General features: G+C 43.3%; 2 protein-coding genes across 8 annotated transcripts in view; one reads left to right on the plus strand and one right to left on the minus strand.

Annotated features, from left to right (window-relative positions):
- PMAIP1 (phorbol-12-myristate-13-acetate-induced protein 1) overlaps positions 1 to 18,526 on the plus strand; it is a 442,512-nt gene that overhangs the window by 56,869 nt on the left and 367,117 nt on the right. The gene's annotated exons all lie outside the window — the stretch shown is intronic.
- The window catches only part of PDZD2 (PDZ domain containing 2), a 204,671-nt gene that overhangs the window by 47,646 nt on the left and 138,499 nt on the right, over positions 1 to 18,526 (minus strand). For 6 of the 7 annotated variants that reach the window (XM_062612868.1, XM_062612869.1, XM_062612867.1 and 3 more), the window contains 3 exons: positions 8,894 to 9,036; positions 8,110 to 8,242; positions 5,859 to 6,026 (listed from right to left, as the gene is read on the minus strand). The exons of the other annotated variant lie outside the window; for it this stretch is intronic. In XM_062612868.1, the coding sequence (XP_062468852.1) occupies positions 5,859 to 6,026; positions 8,110 to 8,242; positions 8,894 to 9,036 (444 nt within the window). The remainder of the gene's footprint in view (positions 1 to 5,858; positions 6,027 to 8,109; positions 8,243 to 8,893; positions 9,037 to 18,526) is intronic. 7 annotated transcript variants of the gene reach the window in all.

An 18,526-nucleotide genomic window follows, 5' to 3' on the forward strand; every position in this document is an offset into this window, starting at 1 on the left:
GAGATACTTCACAGTTTGCAGGCTGCATCATACCTACAGGGAACCCTTCAGAGTACTAGCCTCTGGGTGAAACAGTTTTCTCTGGGCTTGCCTTTAACACAGAGGCAGTAGCAAGTGGCCCAGAAGGGCTGGGAGCCAGGCACACAGAAGGATGGGATTGCTGCTGAATTAGTCCCTCCTGACCTGAAGAACACATTCACATTAACGTCTCCTTGACAGGTCAATTTTAGAACGTGTGAAAACCAGTAATTCAATTGCACTGCCTCCCTGGGGGCCTTTCACCACTCTTCCTCCTCCCTGAGAACTCATGTGATGTGTGCCCACACCTTCCCCAAGCTCTTGCCATCCCTGCTCCACCACCATCAGCCCATCACTGAACACCCCCCTGCAATTGCTTATTTTCGTGTGATATGCCTTCTGGAAACAAGATAAGAAGAACAGCCATACTGGGCAAATATTTTGTCCCAAATATTTTGTCATTTTCTCTTCCCCAAATTCCTAACTACTTGTACACTAAAAGCTTACACTTGGAATCACTGTAGGACCCAGTATCTGCTCAGCTACAGCATGAGTGAAGGGCACTGCATGGGCACAGGCTCCCAGATAAGCTGGACAAGACTATCTCAGAAAGGTACAGTGCTGCCTGACAAACACAGCATTTACAGCTGAGCAGCAGCTCCAAGCCATGCTAAGGTACAGCTGGACCCTGCCCCACAGGGCAATGTGACACGAGGCAGGATCTGCAAACATTGCTAGCCCTCACGGAAAGGAGTTACTAAACCCTTCTCCAGGACCAGGTATGAGCCAAATCTCATACTAGCTCTTCATCTTCTCCCCACCACCACCCAGCAAAATATTTCATTGCAAGGCAGATTTCTGCCAGCAAAAGGTCTTTCCTGCCTTTTTCTCCAGCCTTTTGGTGCAGTTTGAGGAGTAAGCAACCTCTTTTGAGGCTGTAGTGCCCTAATGGGAATGAATGCTCAAGTCCTCCAAGTAATGAGGGCCCCTCCCCGTGCTTTGCACACATTTAATTGTTGAGTTATGCTTCCTGTTCCTTCTCAATGCTAATGCTTTCTCTGAAATTCTCTCCCAGTGCTTCCAGAAGAACTTTTGACCCCAAGACTGTTTTTAAACTTACAGCATTGTTATCCTCTTCCTTATTATGCTTGCATGGCTACAGGTAATTACACATGGATCCCCTGGTAAGACAGAAATGCTCATGACAGAAAATATGTAAGCAGTCCTACAGCTCAGATGAAAAATAAAAATGGGGAGGAAGGGGAGTTACACAAACACATTGCTTTATATTCACAGAACAGGTTTATTTATCCATTTTCAGCTACATGTCTTGCAAAAAAACACAAGTGGGTTTTGGCAGGGATAAGGAAATCCCACTCATGCAAGAAACCTTTAACTGGAGACATCCTGTTTCTATTACTTGTATTAGAACCAAGACCTAGCTGGGTCATGGCTGTCTCTGCATGCAACAGAGTCCACTGCTCGTGTGAAGGTACAGATCAAACACTTTAGGTCAATGCAACATGATTAAACATGAGCTGAAGGGGCTTGCCACTCCACAGCAGAGGGGTCATGCAGCTGAGGATGCTGCCAGAGGCTGTGCCTGCATGGTGAGCTTGGGCATAGGGAGGCAAATTGCCTCTCTTCCCAGCTTCCCCCCCATACACATAGGGGTAACTATGACCTCCTTTCCCAAATAAGAGATTTCTCTCTTGTACAATTCCAATCTGTACGGAATAGACTCATCTCAGGGTGCTGCCTCCAGCGTTATAAATGGCAGATACCAATGGGAGAGAACAATATTAAGTACTGAGGCAGACACTCTTTTGTATTTAGTAACATTCTGCAATTTCAAGCTATTAATATGAAGCTAGTTACTGAAGGTGAACACCTGAAAAATAAAGTACTCGGATCATCATATATTGAACAACAGAGCACTACCAGAAACAAAAGCAAAACACTTTTGAAGCAATTAAGGATGGCACATGTGTCTGTCTGGAGACCCAAAATGCCCTAAATTCATCAGACACTTGGCAAATTCTTGGCAGACCTGCTTTCTCTTTAGAGTTCATTTCCCAGGATGCTCTGCAAGCCAGCAATACAGTGACAGATTCAATTTCAGGCAACAGAAATACTTGGAAAAGTGAATTAGAATTGAAAATAAATCAAAGGCAAATACTATCATATCATCCTATTTCACTCAGACATAAATAATGACATTTTAAAATACCAACATCAACAGCTCAAGGCAAAATATGGACTGCGGGATGTGGGGAGGAAGGGTTTAAATCCCCAAAGTGCCTCAGGAGAATTTAGCATAACACGACTCTGTGGCCTGGTATTTTGTATCTGAAGTTAAGACACATTTTGGCTAAACTAGCTCTAAAAGAAATGCTCTTCAAGGATATTAATGGAATCCTTTTTCTGCCTGGCAGCACAAGTTTTATTGAAGTTAGAACTTTAAGGGATGTTTCCTGTTAAACAGGGCTTTACATAAGGAAACTGTGTAACAACAGAGCTCCAATTACATTTGTACTATGAAACTTTAATTAAGGGAGCACAACAAGTGGACTTTCAAGTAAGACTTAAAAGTGATTATTTCTCTTAAATTAGTTTTCAGGTGTCACTAAACTCTTCTGCTGTATCCCGGGGAAGCTGACCAGCTCAGATTATATTTCCCTCCCTGGAAACACTGGAGCAGAACTTAAAGAGTTTTAAAGAACTTGCTCACAGAGAAAACTTTAGCCCCTAGAAATGAGACTGGAGAGTAAGACAGGTTGGAAGAAACCTTTTGGGGTCCCTGGTCCATTCTCTACCTCAAAGCAGAGACAACTTAGGTTAGGTTCCTCAGGGCCTGATCCAGTGGAGTTCTACATAACAACAAGGATGAAAATCTGCACGTATACCTCAGTTCAAGTGATTATTTTTTTCTGCTTTGCTCAGCTTTTTAAGCAATCAGGTGCTAAGGCATTAACAGCAAGTCAAATTATGGTTCTGAATACTCAGCACTGAATTATATTCATAGTTAAGTTAACAGCAACCCTAAGAGCTCCTGCAAATTTTGTACTATCAGAAGATAGCATTAGTATGGAATTAGATAAGCACTGTGTTGGTCAGAAAAGGGACAGTGAAACCTCGGCTAATAATAAATCACTCTGAGTTACTTCTTGTTACCTATGCACCCAGAACCCGACCACATCCCTTTGAGCCTCTACAAAGCCCTGCAAAGTAAACAAGAAAATTAATTAACCTCTCATCAGAGGTGAGAAAATGGTGGTAAGGAAGGTAACTCCTCATCAGAGCTGGACTGAGAATTGGTTTCAAATCTGAGAGGTCTAACACTTAAACTAAGACCACAGCTCCAGCTACCTGGTATAGACCTTGAGTACCACCCACTCACCTACACTGACCCAATTAACTGATTAAAAATGGTCCGTCTTAGTTCCTGCTTTAATCACCAGTCACACTGTCATCCTTACCTACAGTGCAAATATAATGGAATATATATGAAAGAGAAGATGTATCATCAAGAGAGTGGGAACAGCAAAGAACAGTAATTTCCAAAGCAATTTTGAAATAATCTGTATGACTATATATATACACATGTGTGTAAAATAAAATCAGGTGATACACCATGTTCATCCTGACCTTGAAATCAGCTTCTAAGCTTTGCTATGAAAAGCCCTTCCTATCTTGTCAGGTGGAAAAAGAAGACGTGTGAATTTTATCTTTTCCATACATTTACCTTCCTGCATCCTGCCTGGTGGCACGCAGGATTTGCTCAGCTCAGGCTGCTGTGAAGTGATAAGGACAGACCAGGCTGCGCATACAGTCAAGGGGTCTACACTTACAGACTGTCCGCCATCGGCTGCAGAGAGCCCTGTCTGCACTCCCAACTCTGAGACAGCAATTAGAAGGGGAATGCAAAGGCATCCTGTGCTTTGGATTAGAAGACAAAGGATTTCATGTGCAGCTCAAGCCAAACAAAAGAGATGATGTTCTGAGAGTCACTAATAACTAATTACAAACCTCTGAATTACATTTCCACCAACACAAAAGAACTAATAGAAACAAAGAAGAAAAATAAATCTTGCTGCTATTCTTCTAATGTGTTTATTGCACCCAGATTTCTGTAATTTCCCCTCCATTCCCCAGTGCTGCATTATGAAAGTACAGAGCTACTGCTATCGGGGGTTAGAGTGCCAGACAGGCAGGGAAGCAAACTGGCTCAGAACTGAGCTACCACCATTGCCAGCTGCAGCAGAACTGAGACAGACATGCGGGCAGGCTCCAAACTCATGTCCATGCTGAAGGGCTCTGGGCAGGCTCCTGCAGCTGGGTCTTCATGGTGGCAAGCACCTCAAGCTTGCCCTAGCATTATGTTAATCTGGAAAAGAAACACCCAATAACAAAGCCACTGCTGAAAATCATGCAGAGCCTTGCTCTGGAATCAGGAGCAAAACAAGTGACAAATAGCATCTAGAATATACCAAAAGAGTTACTGGATTGCCAGGACCTGCATCCTGAAGCCACACATAATTTAAGTTTTGACAAAATTAAGTTTTATGTTTAAGCATTGCTGAGCCACAGCCTTATGAAAAACTATCAGAATTTGAAACATGATATATATAGGAATTTAAAGTATTTTGATGACCAAAAGAATGCCCACTCAAGTTAGCACACAACCACTACACCATGTTCAGCATGCAAAGCATCCCTGATTTGTTTATTTTTCTTTTCCTTCACCCCAAAAGAAGCACAGGAACAGAAGACAGTCTGGCACATGGAAGAGAAGACAGTGCAGAAATACCAAAACTTGTCACAGTAAAGAACTGTGCAATCATGAGGACTGTTATAAGCATAGAGTCAAAGAAAGCAAGAGGTAACAGGCAGGTAAGAATTGAGCAGCAGCATCAGTTAGACTATAACATGAGACTTGTCCTGGGAAGCAGTATTTTTGCCAGAAATGGGAAAGGATAAGAGTACAAAATCAAAACAAGTCACCAAATCAGCATCACATCAGAGCCATCCAAAGGTTTGAGAGATTTATTACAATTGCTGCAGAAAAGAGGGACAAAAAAGACAAGGGTAGAAAATAAGGTTAAGAGCGTCAAGTGAATCCACCTGCCTTCCCTGCCAGAAAACCAGCCTGCAAGCTCTTTAGAGTAGCAAATATAATTTTATTCTTTGTCTGTACAATACATCAGAAACTCAGAACACCAATGAAGTTTCAGAGTTGCTACATTACAAATAAATACAATGATCCACTTAATCTCTACTTAATGCAGCCCTGAAGGGAATGCAAGTGAGATTATTAACTGGCCGCATTTATTCAGCAGAGCTTCAGTTGCAGTTCACAGCCAGAAATTCAACTCTCTCCCCTAAAAGTGTCTGTTGGCTTCAACAGAGCAAATAAAAACTTGAAGACTTGGATCAGAAACTGTTAAAGAAGTTCAGTTACAAAAGGAGGGGAAAGCAGAGCATGTTACTAAGTAAGCACTGTGAGAGACTTTGCATCAGATCCAACAAAAGCAGTGGAAGTGGTGGAAAACAATCCAGCAGCAGAGAGAAAAACAAAACCATGATTGCCACAAAGCTTGGAGGACACGAGAGCTTCAGCTCCCTGTGCTGGTGCTTTGCTGCAGTGCAGTAGCAGAGATGGCAGATGCTGTGGTAGATTCCATCCCCACTGCAGCTTGTCACCCACGTCCCATGAAAAGAAGGGCTGGGTGGGATTGCCCTGTCTCGAGGACCTGCTTTGTGTCAGGCTGTAGAAGAATGTGACAGATGCAAAAGAGCACCAAGGGAGACAGTGAACATCACACCAAAGCCACACTTACAATGACTGGTTTTTCAGGAGATGCATTCACTCCTTTCACATCTTCTTCTTCTGGCTCCTCGTTTTCCTTATTGTCAGTGTAAGAGACAGAGTCTTGGACTGAGCAAGTGCTAAGCAAGTCTGGCAAACTGGTAGATGGGTACTTCAGAAAATCCCCTTCAGCAGATTCCTACCCAAGAGACAACAAAATATGTTACATCACGTGCAGAAAACCATCAAAACCGTGGTGAAACGGCTCCATTTCGTCTGCCCAGGAGACCTCTCTCGTAATCCTCCCCTCATTATATGTGCTCAAACTTTATTAGCTCAGTTATAAAAAGCAGACCCCATTTCAAAGTGCACATATAGTAAACATAGGCCAATGCACACCTACAACATTTAGATTTCATACAGGAGAATTTAAAATATATACTTCTCCAGCAGCCTGCTCCTCCCCGCTTTGGTTTTATTAAATGTCACCGTGAGCAGGTTAGGAGTTTACAAACCTCATTACTCATTTCATTGCATCCCAAATAACACTCTGCTCTCCTGCTCTCTCCCTGTGGATGTTCCCTCCACATGTTTATCTATCTATATGCATAATAATAGACAGACAACCTTACTTAAGAGAACAAAATGAAAACTGACCCAACCAATCCTCTACCAACTCAAGTCCTGATGCTTCAGGATTTGTTTCCAGTCTTTGGCACCTTTTTCAGGAAGCAAACACGTGCATCAACTGAAAGCAGTGGCCAGACAGATTCTCATTTTATTGCTCTCAGAACAAATGCTGTGTTTAAGAATGCTCACCAAGCCAAACTGCAAGGCTGCTTTCTCATACCAACAAATAATGCCGAGGGAGCTGCTGTGGAATACTTCACCTACTTACACCCTTTCTGAGACATGGCAGAGGCTGGATTTCCCACTGCTTGCCTTTTCAAGTCTTCCTCCCAGGGACAAGAACACAGCCCAAGTGCACAGAGCACAGGCCAGACAGATTCACAGCCTGATCAGGAATGTGAAGTTTTATGCTGCCCACTTATTCACAGTTATTATTTTGATGCAATCATCGCATGAACAAGCAAATAACTTTAAGGAGAAATTTATGCAGTCTACTGCCTTGTGTTCTGGCAGAGAGTCCAACTGTCTAAAGGAAATACAAAATGTACCTACTTCAGGTCAAAGCATGCTGTTTTCAGAGTAAACACCAGTGGGCTTAATACCAGGCTGTGAGCCTACAGAAAGTCTTCAATGAACTTCACTGTCTAACTGAAATGTTAAGAGAATTTATAGGCTCTTCACTTTGAATTTGGTGAGATAGAACCTCTTCTCCAACGACATGTGCATAAAGCATGCTGGTTAGCCAAAACCCAGGCATTAAACCTGCAGAAACCTGCATCAGGTTGGCTGGGGCAATGTAAAGACGAATCCAAGAAAAAAGACACTGATACAGTGGCTTGCTGAAACTTCATCCTCCACCTGGAAATGCAGGCTTATCAGTGGCCCCTTTGTCCCAGGATGCTTCTGCTACCACCCCAAAGGCCCACCTGCAGGCAGGTCCTTCTTTGAGACCCCAGGCACTTTTGGGACCTGGTTGGCCACCCACCAAACACCTACATCAACCCAAGCAAGGCTACAGCAGGCTGTAGTCCAGGGAAGGGAACAAACAGGGGTGGGCAGGATTTTCTTAAACAAAGGAAAAATATTGTGTAATATCCTCTCAACCTCTCCTGCAATGAAAGCAGAACGAAGAGCCCAACTGATAAATGAGTTCCACTCTCATTTCCCTGAAATTTCACACTCTTTTATCTTCAAGAGCTCCACTCCAAGCTATTACTAAGGACAAAATAAAGAACTCGAGCCAAGAGATCATCATTGAGAGACCTCAGGCACACAGACAGGACAAGAGTTGAGAGCTATGAAGGCTACACAGGCAGGAAGCAGGAGAGGCTGAGAACAGCCTGCTTTATTTAGCATATATTTTAACAAAACGTCTTTGGCCAAAACTTAAATAATGTCTGCATGAATAAATACAGACTCATTTGCACACTGAATGACAGTGAGAATACAAGCAAATCATTAAATTGATCTATACCCTGCTGATTTGCCACAGATTTATGGCAGCTACTGATCTATTCCCCATAGCTGTGTGTTAAATTTAGGGGAACAAGTGTGTACATGCCATTCCCCATCAAAACTAAGCCCTTTCCACTCAGTACTTCACAAACCCTTATGGATACACACTCAGGAGATCACCAAGGAGAGGACTGTACCTTGCTAGCGACCACCAGCTGCACCAGGCCAGCAGCTGAGCGAAGAAGAGCCACAGCATCCTGGTGGGAGAGCCCAACCAGCGACTGCCCGTTGATCATGAGGAGCTCATCGCCTGCCGTCAGCCTGCCATCCCTGCGAAACAAAGCAGGAACACAGAGCTGCAGGGCGGTTCTTCCCCGGGGCCAGGCTACATGCAGTGGGACATGAAGGCACGGACTAAATGATCTGGCTCATGCTAAGCTTGCATCAATTGGTACTATGGGTTTTGCTCCAAAAAAGTGGCTCAAAAAGGTGCCCAAGGAAATTATTGTTATAAGAAGAGCCATTCCACCCTCTTTGCAGGGCTGAGACCCCTCAAACCTTCTCTGTGCCCCCCCTGGAGAGAGGGAGGAGAAGTGAACCCTGTCTCCACCCCATCAGGAACAGGGCCAAGGCTGGCAGGGAGCTGTCTGGGTTGCACAACCCACACTCATCCACTGCCAATCCCATGGGAAGGCCCATCTTCCAAAAAGGGACTTGGTGAAAAAGCCCCAGCAGCCATCAGGCTCCTTGATTTATGCTACATCACCAAGCAAGTGTTTGAGCAGTCTACAATTTGGGCTAAACACGCTGGAAGAAGTTTCAGTGACCAATTACAAAACCAAGTTTTTAAGCTTAAAGTGCCATATTCTCACCCTCACAGAAAGGGAGGGCAAAACCCCATGTGTCTCATGAGTCTGGCTAACAGTGATGGCCACGGATGCCCCATGACACCCACCCCCACATCCACCACCATTGCCTCACCTGTGTGCAGAGCCTCCTTCCTCCACATGGGTGACAATGATGCTGTGAGGGGATCGCTTTGACCCTCTGCCTCCCGTTATCTGGATTCCCAGCCCGTCTGTCCCCTTCAGAATGTGCATCTTCCATATGCGGCAACCTTCTCGCTGAGAGAAAATGTGCAGAGAGTCCTTGAATTTGGATTTGGACACTGAGAGGGCTGGGAGAGTACAGTAGGGAGCTATTTAGCACCTTGCTGCCCATCACTATGTATCTGTATAGCTCAAGCTATATGGGTGGTTTTGCTGAGCTTTGCTGTGTTAGCTGAGGTCCAAGCGAAGCAGGCAGAAAGAAGAAGGCAGCACAGAGAAGGATCAGTAGAGATTGTAGAGATTTCCTTGCAGGGCTGTTTGCAGCTTTTCTGAGCCACGCAGAGGTCCTGCTCTCAGTGCCCCGATCCTTCCCGAAGCAACCAGCAGTCTCAAAACCCATCACCAAAACTCAAGGATGAGCGGCGCAGGGTTGCAGAGGAGCAAGACATTGTTCAAGTGGGACCTTGTACACCCAGTAGTGCTGCTGCTATTACAGCAGGGACCAGACTGGCATCACACTGCAGCATTTCCCCCTCCAGGGGAGTTTGCAGGATTTGAGATATAGGAAAGAAAATACCAGCTTCAAATTATCAGCTGCCAATCAAATATTTCTTATTGGACAGTTGTGTTACAGACTGTAAGTAATAGATTTACCCACCACAGAGAATAACTTTTCAGTTTAAACAAGTTAATAAGCCATGTTTATGACATCTTTATTCATTTTTTTTAAATGATCCTAAGTATTTATCCAAAAGAGCTTTACAAACTCCAGAGTAATACAAATGCAAAAGCTAGCTCCCATGAGTGCTACCAGCAGGATGGGGCACAAGTAAACACAAGTGTGGCAGGTATCAGCAGAGGAAAAAAGGAAAGAGAAAACCAAGCAAGCAAGCAAGACATGTAAGACAACTGCCAGGACTCTCTCAGAGAAGGGAATAACCAGGATAACAGAATTATGAGAAACCCTAGGAAGTTTTCAAGCTTGCAAGACAGCAAAATGCACAATTTGGAGGCAATTTTTAGGGCATGTGTTGTAGCCACCGGGTACCAGGTCAGCTATTTCCAACGGGGTCTGTTATGCACACAAGTAACGTTCTCACAGTACGCAAACAGCTAAGTAGCAAAGATGATTAAAATTTCATGCCAAACTGTGAAGAGCATGTACAATTGCTGCCTGTTTCTAAGAAGTGAAACTGCTAAATATATCAGCAAACCCAAGGGTTGTGGCAGCAACCTGCAGATTTTAGGTTTATCAGAGCCTTTATTAAGTGAAGACGTTTTTGTTTTTACCTGATCACTGGGACCCTATGCTGAAACTTTTAACTTCAATGCAAGATGCAGTTTTGCAGATACAAGAACAAAGGGGTCAGTATCTACGCTGATATCTTAAGAACAAAGTGAAAAATAATAACATTATACAGCCCCTAGAACCCAGGTAGAAGAAACAGGGAAAAACAAACCAGGTGTCTTAAGAGGTAACCCAGGAGATTGAGGCTGAAAACATCCACACCTGTGGGTAATTTGTTAATTTGAAAGTCACGCATGTGGGCAGTATTCCAACATGTTTAACTGGGATCCTCAGTGCATCAATAAAAGCCCTGTCTCCCGCTGAATAACAGGACATGCCAGGACAGAGAATACTTACGAGATAAACTAGAGTGATACATGAGACATTGTGTTAAAAGCAGGGGCAAGAGTCAACTATATTTATCTACTTAAAAACCAGAATTGAGCTACAGCACGAAAATGCTCCTGAGAGGCTTTCTTGCTATAAAGTACCTTGCACTCACAATGAAAACAGTGTAACAGTGAAACGCAATCTCTCTGCCTCCCCCAGTCTAGTTGAGGCTGTAATGATGACCATCTATTCTCCCTGCAAGATGCCACTCCGAGTGTCCCATTGTTGAATCCAGTTTGGAAGCAGACCCTCCAATAAAGTTTAACAATGTGGTCATAAAATTGTGTTTAATGGTTTGCAAAAGCTTTCTGGAATGCAAGTTATTCAAAGGCCCATGATGTGCAGTGCCTAGTTTGCATTCCTCAGCACTCCTCACTATCCTACATCTTATTATTAAAAAATCCAAAATTTATTCTTAACTGACCCACTCTCAAACATTGGTTTACATAGTAAAGCACATGGCAAGACTCTGCTGCTCTTGATGCAAATACCATCTTATTCCCCTTGAACTCCCACTGGAATCAAAAGCACTTGCAAAGTAAAGCATTAGCTGGTCCGAATGCAGATGGCAGAGTGCAGCCACAATAAAGACAAGGAAACCATGTGGCACACACCCAAACATGTACCTCTTTTTACTCATTTTCAAATGACATGGTCACCATCTCCTGTATAAGAAAAGGCTGTCCCTCGAGTCCCCACCAGTCAGCTGCATGCATTTCACTGGGATAAACAATTCGGTGCTGACTAGAAATCAGATCCCTTCACTGTTCTTTCCCTCTACCTCATAAAACATTCATAGCTTTACATTTAACCATGTTCTACAAAGCAAAGGCCCCCCACGAATACACAAGTACCTTCTAGCTACGTCACTGCAAGATTTTGAAAGCTAAGTATTAAAAAGTAGAATGCTAGCCTTCGCTTGAGACCTCTGGGAGAAAGCAGAAACCCCTTCCTTTCCCTATAAAGCTGCTATCTCCTTTGCAGAGAGCAGCAGAGGACACTTCACAGCCAGCTACAAAATGCTGCTATTTTGAATGTGCATCTTATGTCACTCCATTGCAGGAAAGCCTTAATAGTAAAGCTCTGCCAATTCCAAGGATTTGTAAGTGCATTTAAATTTTACTTAAAAACAATTTTCTTGAGTTATTGGAGATTCCCAGGTCTAAGCCTGGGAATGTTAAAAGCCTAAATGTTAAAAAAAAAAAAAAAAGAAAAAAAAAGGTTTAAAAAAAAAAAAGGCAGAGTGATGCATGTCTTTAATTTTGAAGTTTTTAAAGGCTCATATTTTCAAGCTTTTCTTCATAAACAAAGAGGCTAGAAGCTCACGACTTACAATACCCATGGGAGACTCCAAGTGCAGTTAGATTTGGCAGTTTGCAGGTCTGATGTCACTGTCCTCAGAGCCTGCATAATCCCTGCACAGAGGAGGATGAGTTTAACTGCTGACCAGTCTCCTCTGATGAGTTGGACAATTCTGGTTGCTGCTCGACAGTTGCCAGTTGCATATTCCTATTAACATCTGAACTTTTCCACCCTCTCAGAATTAATTCCCACAGCTTCATTTATATATGACTTAGTATAATCCCCCCAGTTTTGTTCATAAGCGACACAATAAATCTTCACATGTACACCTACATCTCTGAGTGCAAAAACATTTCAAGCACAGAGATACACTAATGCCAGTCCAGCCAGGTATCTTCAACTCCAGACATCCTCAGCAAGGACAGAGAGAGAGGCACTACTAGCGTCAATTGCAGACAGGGACTAGGCAATACCCAGGTCACTCACAGGAAGAAGGAGATCAACCTATACCCCTTAACTAAAGGCAGGTCATAATAATAAATATCAACACTTGAGAACCCAAGCGGAAAGGGCTCACTAGATAACATGGTCTGAATACCTGTATATGATAATCCAGAAAATTCCATTGAATTCATTTGAGATTTAGCAAAGATGGACAATCAGAAAGACACCCATGGTTGTTTTGAGAGTGACGAATGAATAAGAAGCCAAATTCCCCTTTAGATATTTGTTTCCCATCTCCTGGGAGCAAATGTTAACCCTGCTCAGATCACCGCAAGGACTTTGCTTGTTAACCCAGAGCAGCAGCAGCCAGCCTATGCAGAAGGGCTGTGGACTCCTCTCAATAGAAGGGCTTCATGGATGCAGTGGACCAACACTTGTCAAAGATGGTCTCAGAGGAGGAAATGAGACCATGTCATCTCTTGAAGTCCCTTCAAGACCTCCATTTTTTAACTTCCCTCACATAGAAAGCAGAAACACAAATGGCTAGGTCAGGCTACAGCTGGGCTAATGGCTGTTTTCTGTTCTCTGCAGTTACATCACCTTTAGGCAATTCAACTTTCCTCTTAACTCGGCTGTTTTGCACAGGCAGCCCTTTGGACCAGATTTTTCCACTTGAAGCTGATCAACTTCAAAGTGCCTGAGCTACAAATAATTAATTTTTTTATTTATTTTTTTTTTAAGACAGTATGAATAGTCTACTTGGATTAATCGCAAGTGGGGGAAGAAAATGGGCTATCTTATGTAACAGACCGCAACTGAGAATAGAGAATACAGTTGGCAGCTTCAAGTGGGTCCCACAGGCCATCCTTCTCCACCGTGAAGCCATTGTGCATCAGGCAGCCTCTGTTCGGAGCGAGCCCACATCTGGAATAAACTAGCATGGTGCAGATCAGAAAGGAAGCACACTGCCAGCGCGACGTGGGGAAGCTTGCCTTCTGCCTGCTCCAAGTGCATACCATCAAACGCTCCATTTCATAAGCACGTCATTAATAAAACAAAAAGGAACGTTTTTTTCCTTGGAGCGCAGAGAAAAATAAATAAATAAAATAAATACATAAATAAATAAAAAAATAAATTGGAGCCGTTCTTTTCCCCTTTTCTTTCACCAAGCTAATTGCAGGGGAGTAAAAAGGCGTTTGACTGATTTTGACTGTACTGTGTTCAAGAAGCTGCAAATCTACATATACAAAGGAAAAATTGCTTTGAAATCTCATATTAAAGCAAAGCTTGGCAGGAACAAGGTGTAAACAAATGGAAAACAGAAATGTAGTAAGTACTTACAAAGCCAGACAGTAAAATGGAAAACGTAAAATAGTTGTCTACAAGAAAAAAAAAAAAAGCACTTTCTGTCACAGCAGCAATTCAGCTGAACCGGGTGTAAATACATAATAATTTTTAAATAACAACATAGGTAAGTCCTGATGAGAATACCAATGGCCACACTAGGTCTGTATGCACATACTGGCTGCCCTAACACAGCCCATAGGTTGTTTCCTTCCCTCTGCATTTAAACTTGGATTTTTACTGCAGGGACTGGTTCCCACTTACAAACTTCACATGTTTTCCCTGTAGCAGCAAAAGAAGCAAACAGCAAACTCTTCCTCACTGACCACAAAGCTACTTTGGAAATGTTATAAGCTGCATGCATTAAAATAATTTCAATAGGCTTCACAGGAGCTGGCTGCCAATGCGCTGATCACACATGGCTGAAAACCAGCACAAACTTCCCCAAACAGAATGCAGATTGCAGTATATAAGCAATTGCCTTCAAGCAGCAAATAGTGCAGCAAATAGTGCCCTCCTCCACGGCACCAGGGAGTACACTGGGGTGGCCACACCAGCACACTGCTCCCCAGCACCCTTCTCTGATGTGGGATAAATTAAAAGCACTGTCCCTAGATGCCAGCCCCACTTTGGGTCAAATCGTGCCTCCTCCCACTATTCCCATTCCCCAGCAGGAGGGTATGAGAGAGAGGTCGGTAGCTGGTGAATTAACTTTGCACATACCAGGTGAGTAGCTCAATGCGTCAATCTCAGGATACAGTCAAAAGTCATCACTCTTCACATCCCAGGTTATTAGCATGAATGACTCAGTACCAGGAAATCATGCCAGCATCTGATTTTTGCAGATTCTTAACAAAGCAATTATTTCATTAGTGGATATTTTTCATCTGATCTTAACTAGGTTATTTTTAAGGCTGATGTGACAGCAGGACTCCTGCTTTCATCTGCTACCTCAGGTTTTGTTTTCATTGTAGTACAAGCAAGATAAACAGCTCCAAGACAAACCAGAGACGGAAGAGGAGGGAAGAATCTGAATTCCTTTATCAATAAATTATTCCATGGCAGGAGCTCTTCATCCATCCCTACTGCTTATGAAAGTTTATTGGCTCTGAGCCACTGAAGTCTTTGGCTTCCACCTCTGCATGATGCAAGTCATGCAGTGGGTGTCTCCTACACCACTTGAAAGAAGCGGAGGGGGAAAGCCCCCAAAACCCAAGTAGCCCTTAATATGAATTACACAGTGTTGACCATATGAACTTTCCATGTCCTTAAAATAAATAGGAGCCAGTAGCACAGACATAACTGCAATTGCATTTAAGTGTCCACTGCTGATCTAACAAGTCCCCTTGTTTGGACAAACAGCCGCCAGACACTTGGCATGCTTTCACTGAAATGTGAGTACTTTCCCCATGGAAAGAGAAGCATCCTAGGGGGATAAAGCCAGGGGAGCAGTCAGAAGTAAAATCACACCCTCCCCCAAACACAAACACATAATTAAAATACACAAAACAGGCATCACAGCAGAGTGGATGAAAATTCAGTGACTTACAGCAGACTGTCCCCCAGGGACCCATCTCCTGAGACAGACTGCTTGTTGACATCACTTCCTTGGCAAGGGCTTTAAACATTTTATCAGCCATTGCAAGCACCTGAACTACATCATCACCTCTAACAAAAATCTGCCGGAGTCATTTGTCATCCTGAGCCATCACCATCTCGATTGCACCTCTCCGGTCTGGTCCCCTCTCGCCGTCAACTGAAGCTTTATAGCAAGATTAGCCAAAGGATTTCTCAGTTATCCCTGACCCTGGAGAGCTTCAGCCAGCAACCGCCCCTGGGGAAATTAGTCTTTCAAGGGTTACAAGATGCCTGCATTCCCTCGAGTATCATGCCCAGTCTTATTCTCTTGATGGGCTATTGGGAATGGCTGGTTGGTTAGTTTGAAGATTCTCAGAAGATAGCCTTGCTGTCTATTGTAGATTAAAGCCCATCCTAGAGTAAGTCACCACGCTAAAGAAGGGGCTCTCGTGGGCACTGTTATTACATCTGTTAGTGACAGGAATCCTTTGGGTTTTCTCAGTGGTTTCAGCACCTTGCCTCAAAAGTTGAGTGTTATGTAGCTTGATAGTCCTATCCTATACCTGGAACATTACAGTACTAAGCAAACAGCATACTCTTTTTTTGGCATGTCCACTTGGTTTCAAACATTTGCACTTAATGATTAAACACAAAATTGTGTGAACTTACATTTCAGCTAAAGCCAGTCCTTTGCATTCCAGTTTTATGCAAATGCAAAAATGAAGAAAACACTTTGTGTAAGTGGGAAATGCTTTTATACTGGTGCTCTCACCTACGGTTTGTGAGCATGGCTGAGACCTCCTGTAACACCACCATGTGCTGCCTTTGGGGATAGCTCATTCCCAAGAGTGAGGACACCGTTTCAAGATGACACATTAAAACCAACTAATTACAATTTGCAACTCTATGCCCAACCCTCCACTGCACCCTTGAAAAATTTAATCTAAAGACAGAATAAAAGGACAGATTGCTATTCAAAACTAAAATCTACAGCTGCCACAGCTGTAGCTATCGCTTAAATCACAGCAAAGAAAGGCAAAACCTTCACTCAGTGAAAAAAATCTGGCAGCAAATGATACTTAACCCCAGAAAGTCAGTTGTGATGATGGCTGTTTTATGGCAAGGTGGAACATAACTCGCAGCAAAAAAAAAATTAACTAATCACTACCAGTTACATCAAAGCATTCCCTAAGCAAGCCAGCAAGGCCAAGTTTTGTCAGCGTCGTACAGCTACAATTAAAAGACAGCCCTTGTCCCTAAGAGAGTTTACAACCCAAAACAGGCAAGCAAGGGGGAAGACGTGCTTATCACCATGCACATTAAAACTTCAAGACAGTAGATAGCCCCAGGATTCATGCTAATGAAATCTGGAAGCAAACACAATAGATAAAAAGACATTAAGAACAGAAAGAGATTCTGAGGAAGACCTTTACATGACTAAAGGTGTCTACATTAAAAACTAAAATAGAGTTATTTATGTCTAGAACATGCATCATAAAAAAGTCCCATAAAAGCCTTGATGAAACAGTAATTACTGCTTAGGTTGCCAAAAAAAGTTGATGTAAAGCATCTTAGCTTCTGTACCTTCAGTGGAGTACCTTGCTCACAGCAAGGTTTTCATTTTGGTACTGCAAGTGGATGAGATTTTTTTTTTTTCATGTTTAAAAAAATAGTAAAATGCTTAAAGCTGGTACATTATTTGAAGTCTCATGTTCTGATTCCTGTAACCTGCCATTAGCCTTCCTCACCTTAGAGGAGCCTTCCAGTACCTAAAGGGGCCTACAGGAAAGCTGGAGGAGCTTTTTATAAAAGCAAGTAATGACAGAATAAGGGGGAATGGCTTTAAACTGAGGAGAGAAAAAAAAGAGGAGAGATTTAGGTTAGATATTAGGAAGAAGTTCTTTACCATGGTGGTGGTGAGGCCCTGGCACAGGTTACCTATCCCTGACAACGTTCAAGGCCAGGTTGGAGAGGGCTTGGAGCAACCTGCTCTAGTGGAAGACATCCCTGCCCATGGCACGGTTTAGGAGCTGGATGAGCTTTAAGGTCCCTTCCAACCTACACCAGTTTATGACTCTAAGATTCCACCTGGCAAGATAAGGAGTATTTTCCATTAACCAAAAAACAAGTTAAGGCTGGCATTTACCAATGGTTTTCGTAACTACAAAGCAAAATGCAGTTCAAAAATGCTCCTCCTTTCCCAAGATGTGCCATCTTAGTAGGAAAGCAATAATGGGCCCCAAAAAAAGGAAGAAAGTCCCTGACAAAATGAAACCAAGTGCTGTGCAGTTTCAGCAATACAAAGCAAGTGCTGGCCAATCTTTTACATACATGCATGCATATATGCACTTGTGTATAAACTCATGAGCCTGGAGATGGTTGTGGTCTACGTAAGCTGGGTTTAGCTGGTCTGTATGATAGCAAAGCTGGCTAGGAATGCTAGCTAGGCATTAACATCCCCTTGCCTTGCCTGCTCTCTTCTTTTAATAGATGGTACACCAACTTCAGAGAAACAGCAGACACACCTCATGGGGCCACCAGATGCAGACTGGTTTCCATCCTGGAAAGGCATCCCACCACATCCCCACATTGCAGTGCTACTACCAGCCCAGGAGACCTGCTGCACACCCTGCACTTCTCCCATGCTATGTATTTCTCCCAGTGGAGAAATGCCCAAATGCAGAGCCCCAGCCTCTCTCACCTATTTCTCTTCACTACTAAAACCTTCACTCTGCCCAATCTCCTTTACGGTTCCCACTGGTGACTGCTGAATTTGGATCTGGATTTCAACCTCTTAGTAATCCAGATGCTTATACAGAAGCAAGAGGGTTCTGGAGGTGTCTTTGTTTTGCTTTTAATGGTTGGTGTTTTAAGGACTTTTTAGAGCATCCTGCTGGGACTGGAGGAAGTAAAGGTGGCTGGTCTGCCTAGGTACACTTCATCTCCAGCCAAACTTCCTCTAGCTTCATCAATGAAAGCCTCTTGTCACACCAGTCAGATCTGGATCAACTCAAGTCCCCTTTGAAAAGTACACTCCCATCCCTCAGACCTGTAACCTTCACAGTCCAACTTACGATCCCTGCCTGTTGCCAGAGGCGTCTGGCTACCTCTGGGCACTTCTTAGGGGCTGAAGAGCTAAGGAGCAGTCCACAGCTCTTCCAAAACCACCACAGTAGAGACACTGAGAACTAAACCAAGGGATTCTGTCCTACTGGTAAA

This window comes from Pezoporus occidentalis, unplaced genomic scaffold (assembly GCF_034315485.1).
Source record: "Pezoporus occidentalis ecotype Australia unplaced genomic scaffold, CSIRO_AGI_Poc_V1 ctg162, whole genome shotgun sequence".
Taxonomy (NCBI): Eukaryota; Metazoa; Chordata; class Aves; order Psittaciformes; family Psittacidae; genus Pezoporus; species Pezoporus occidentalis.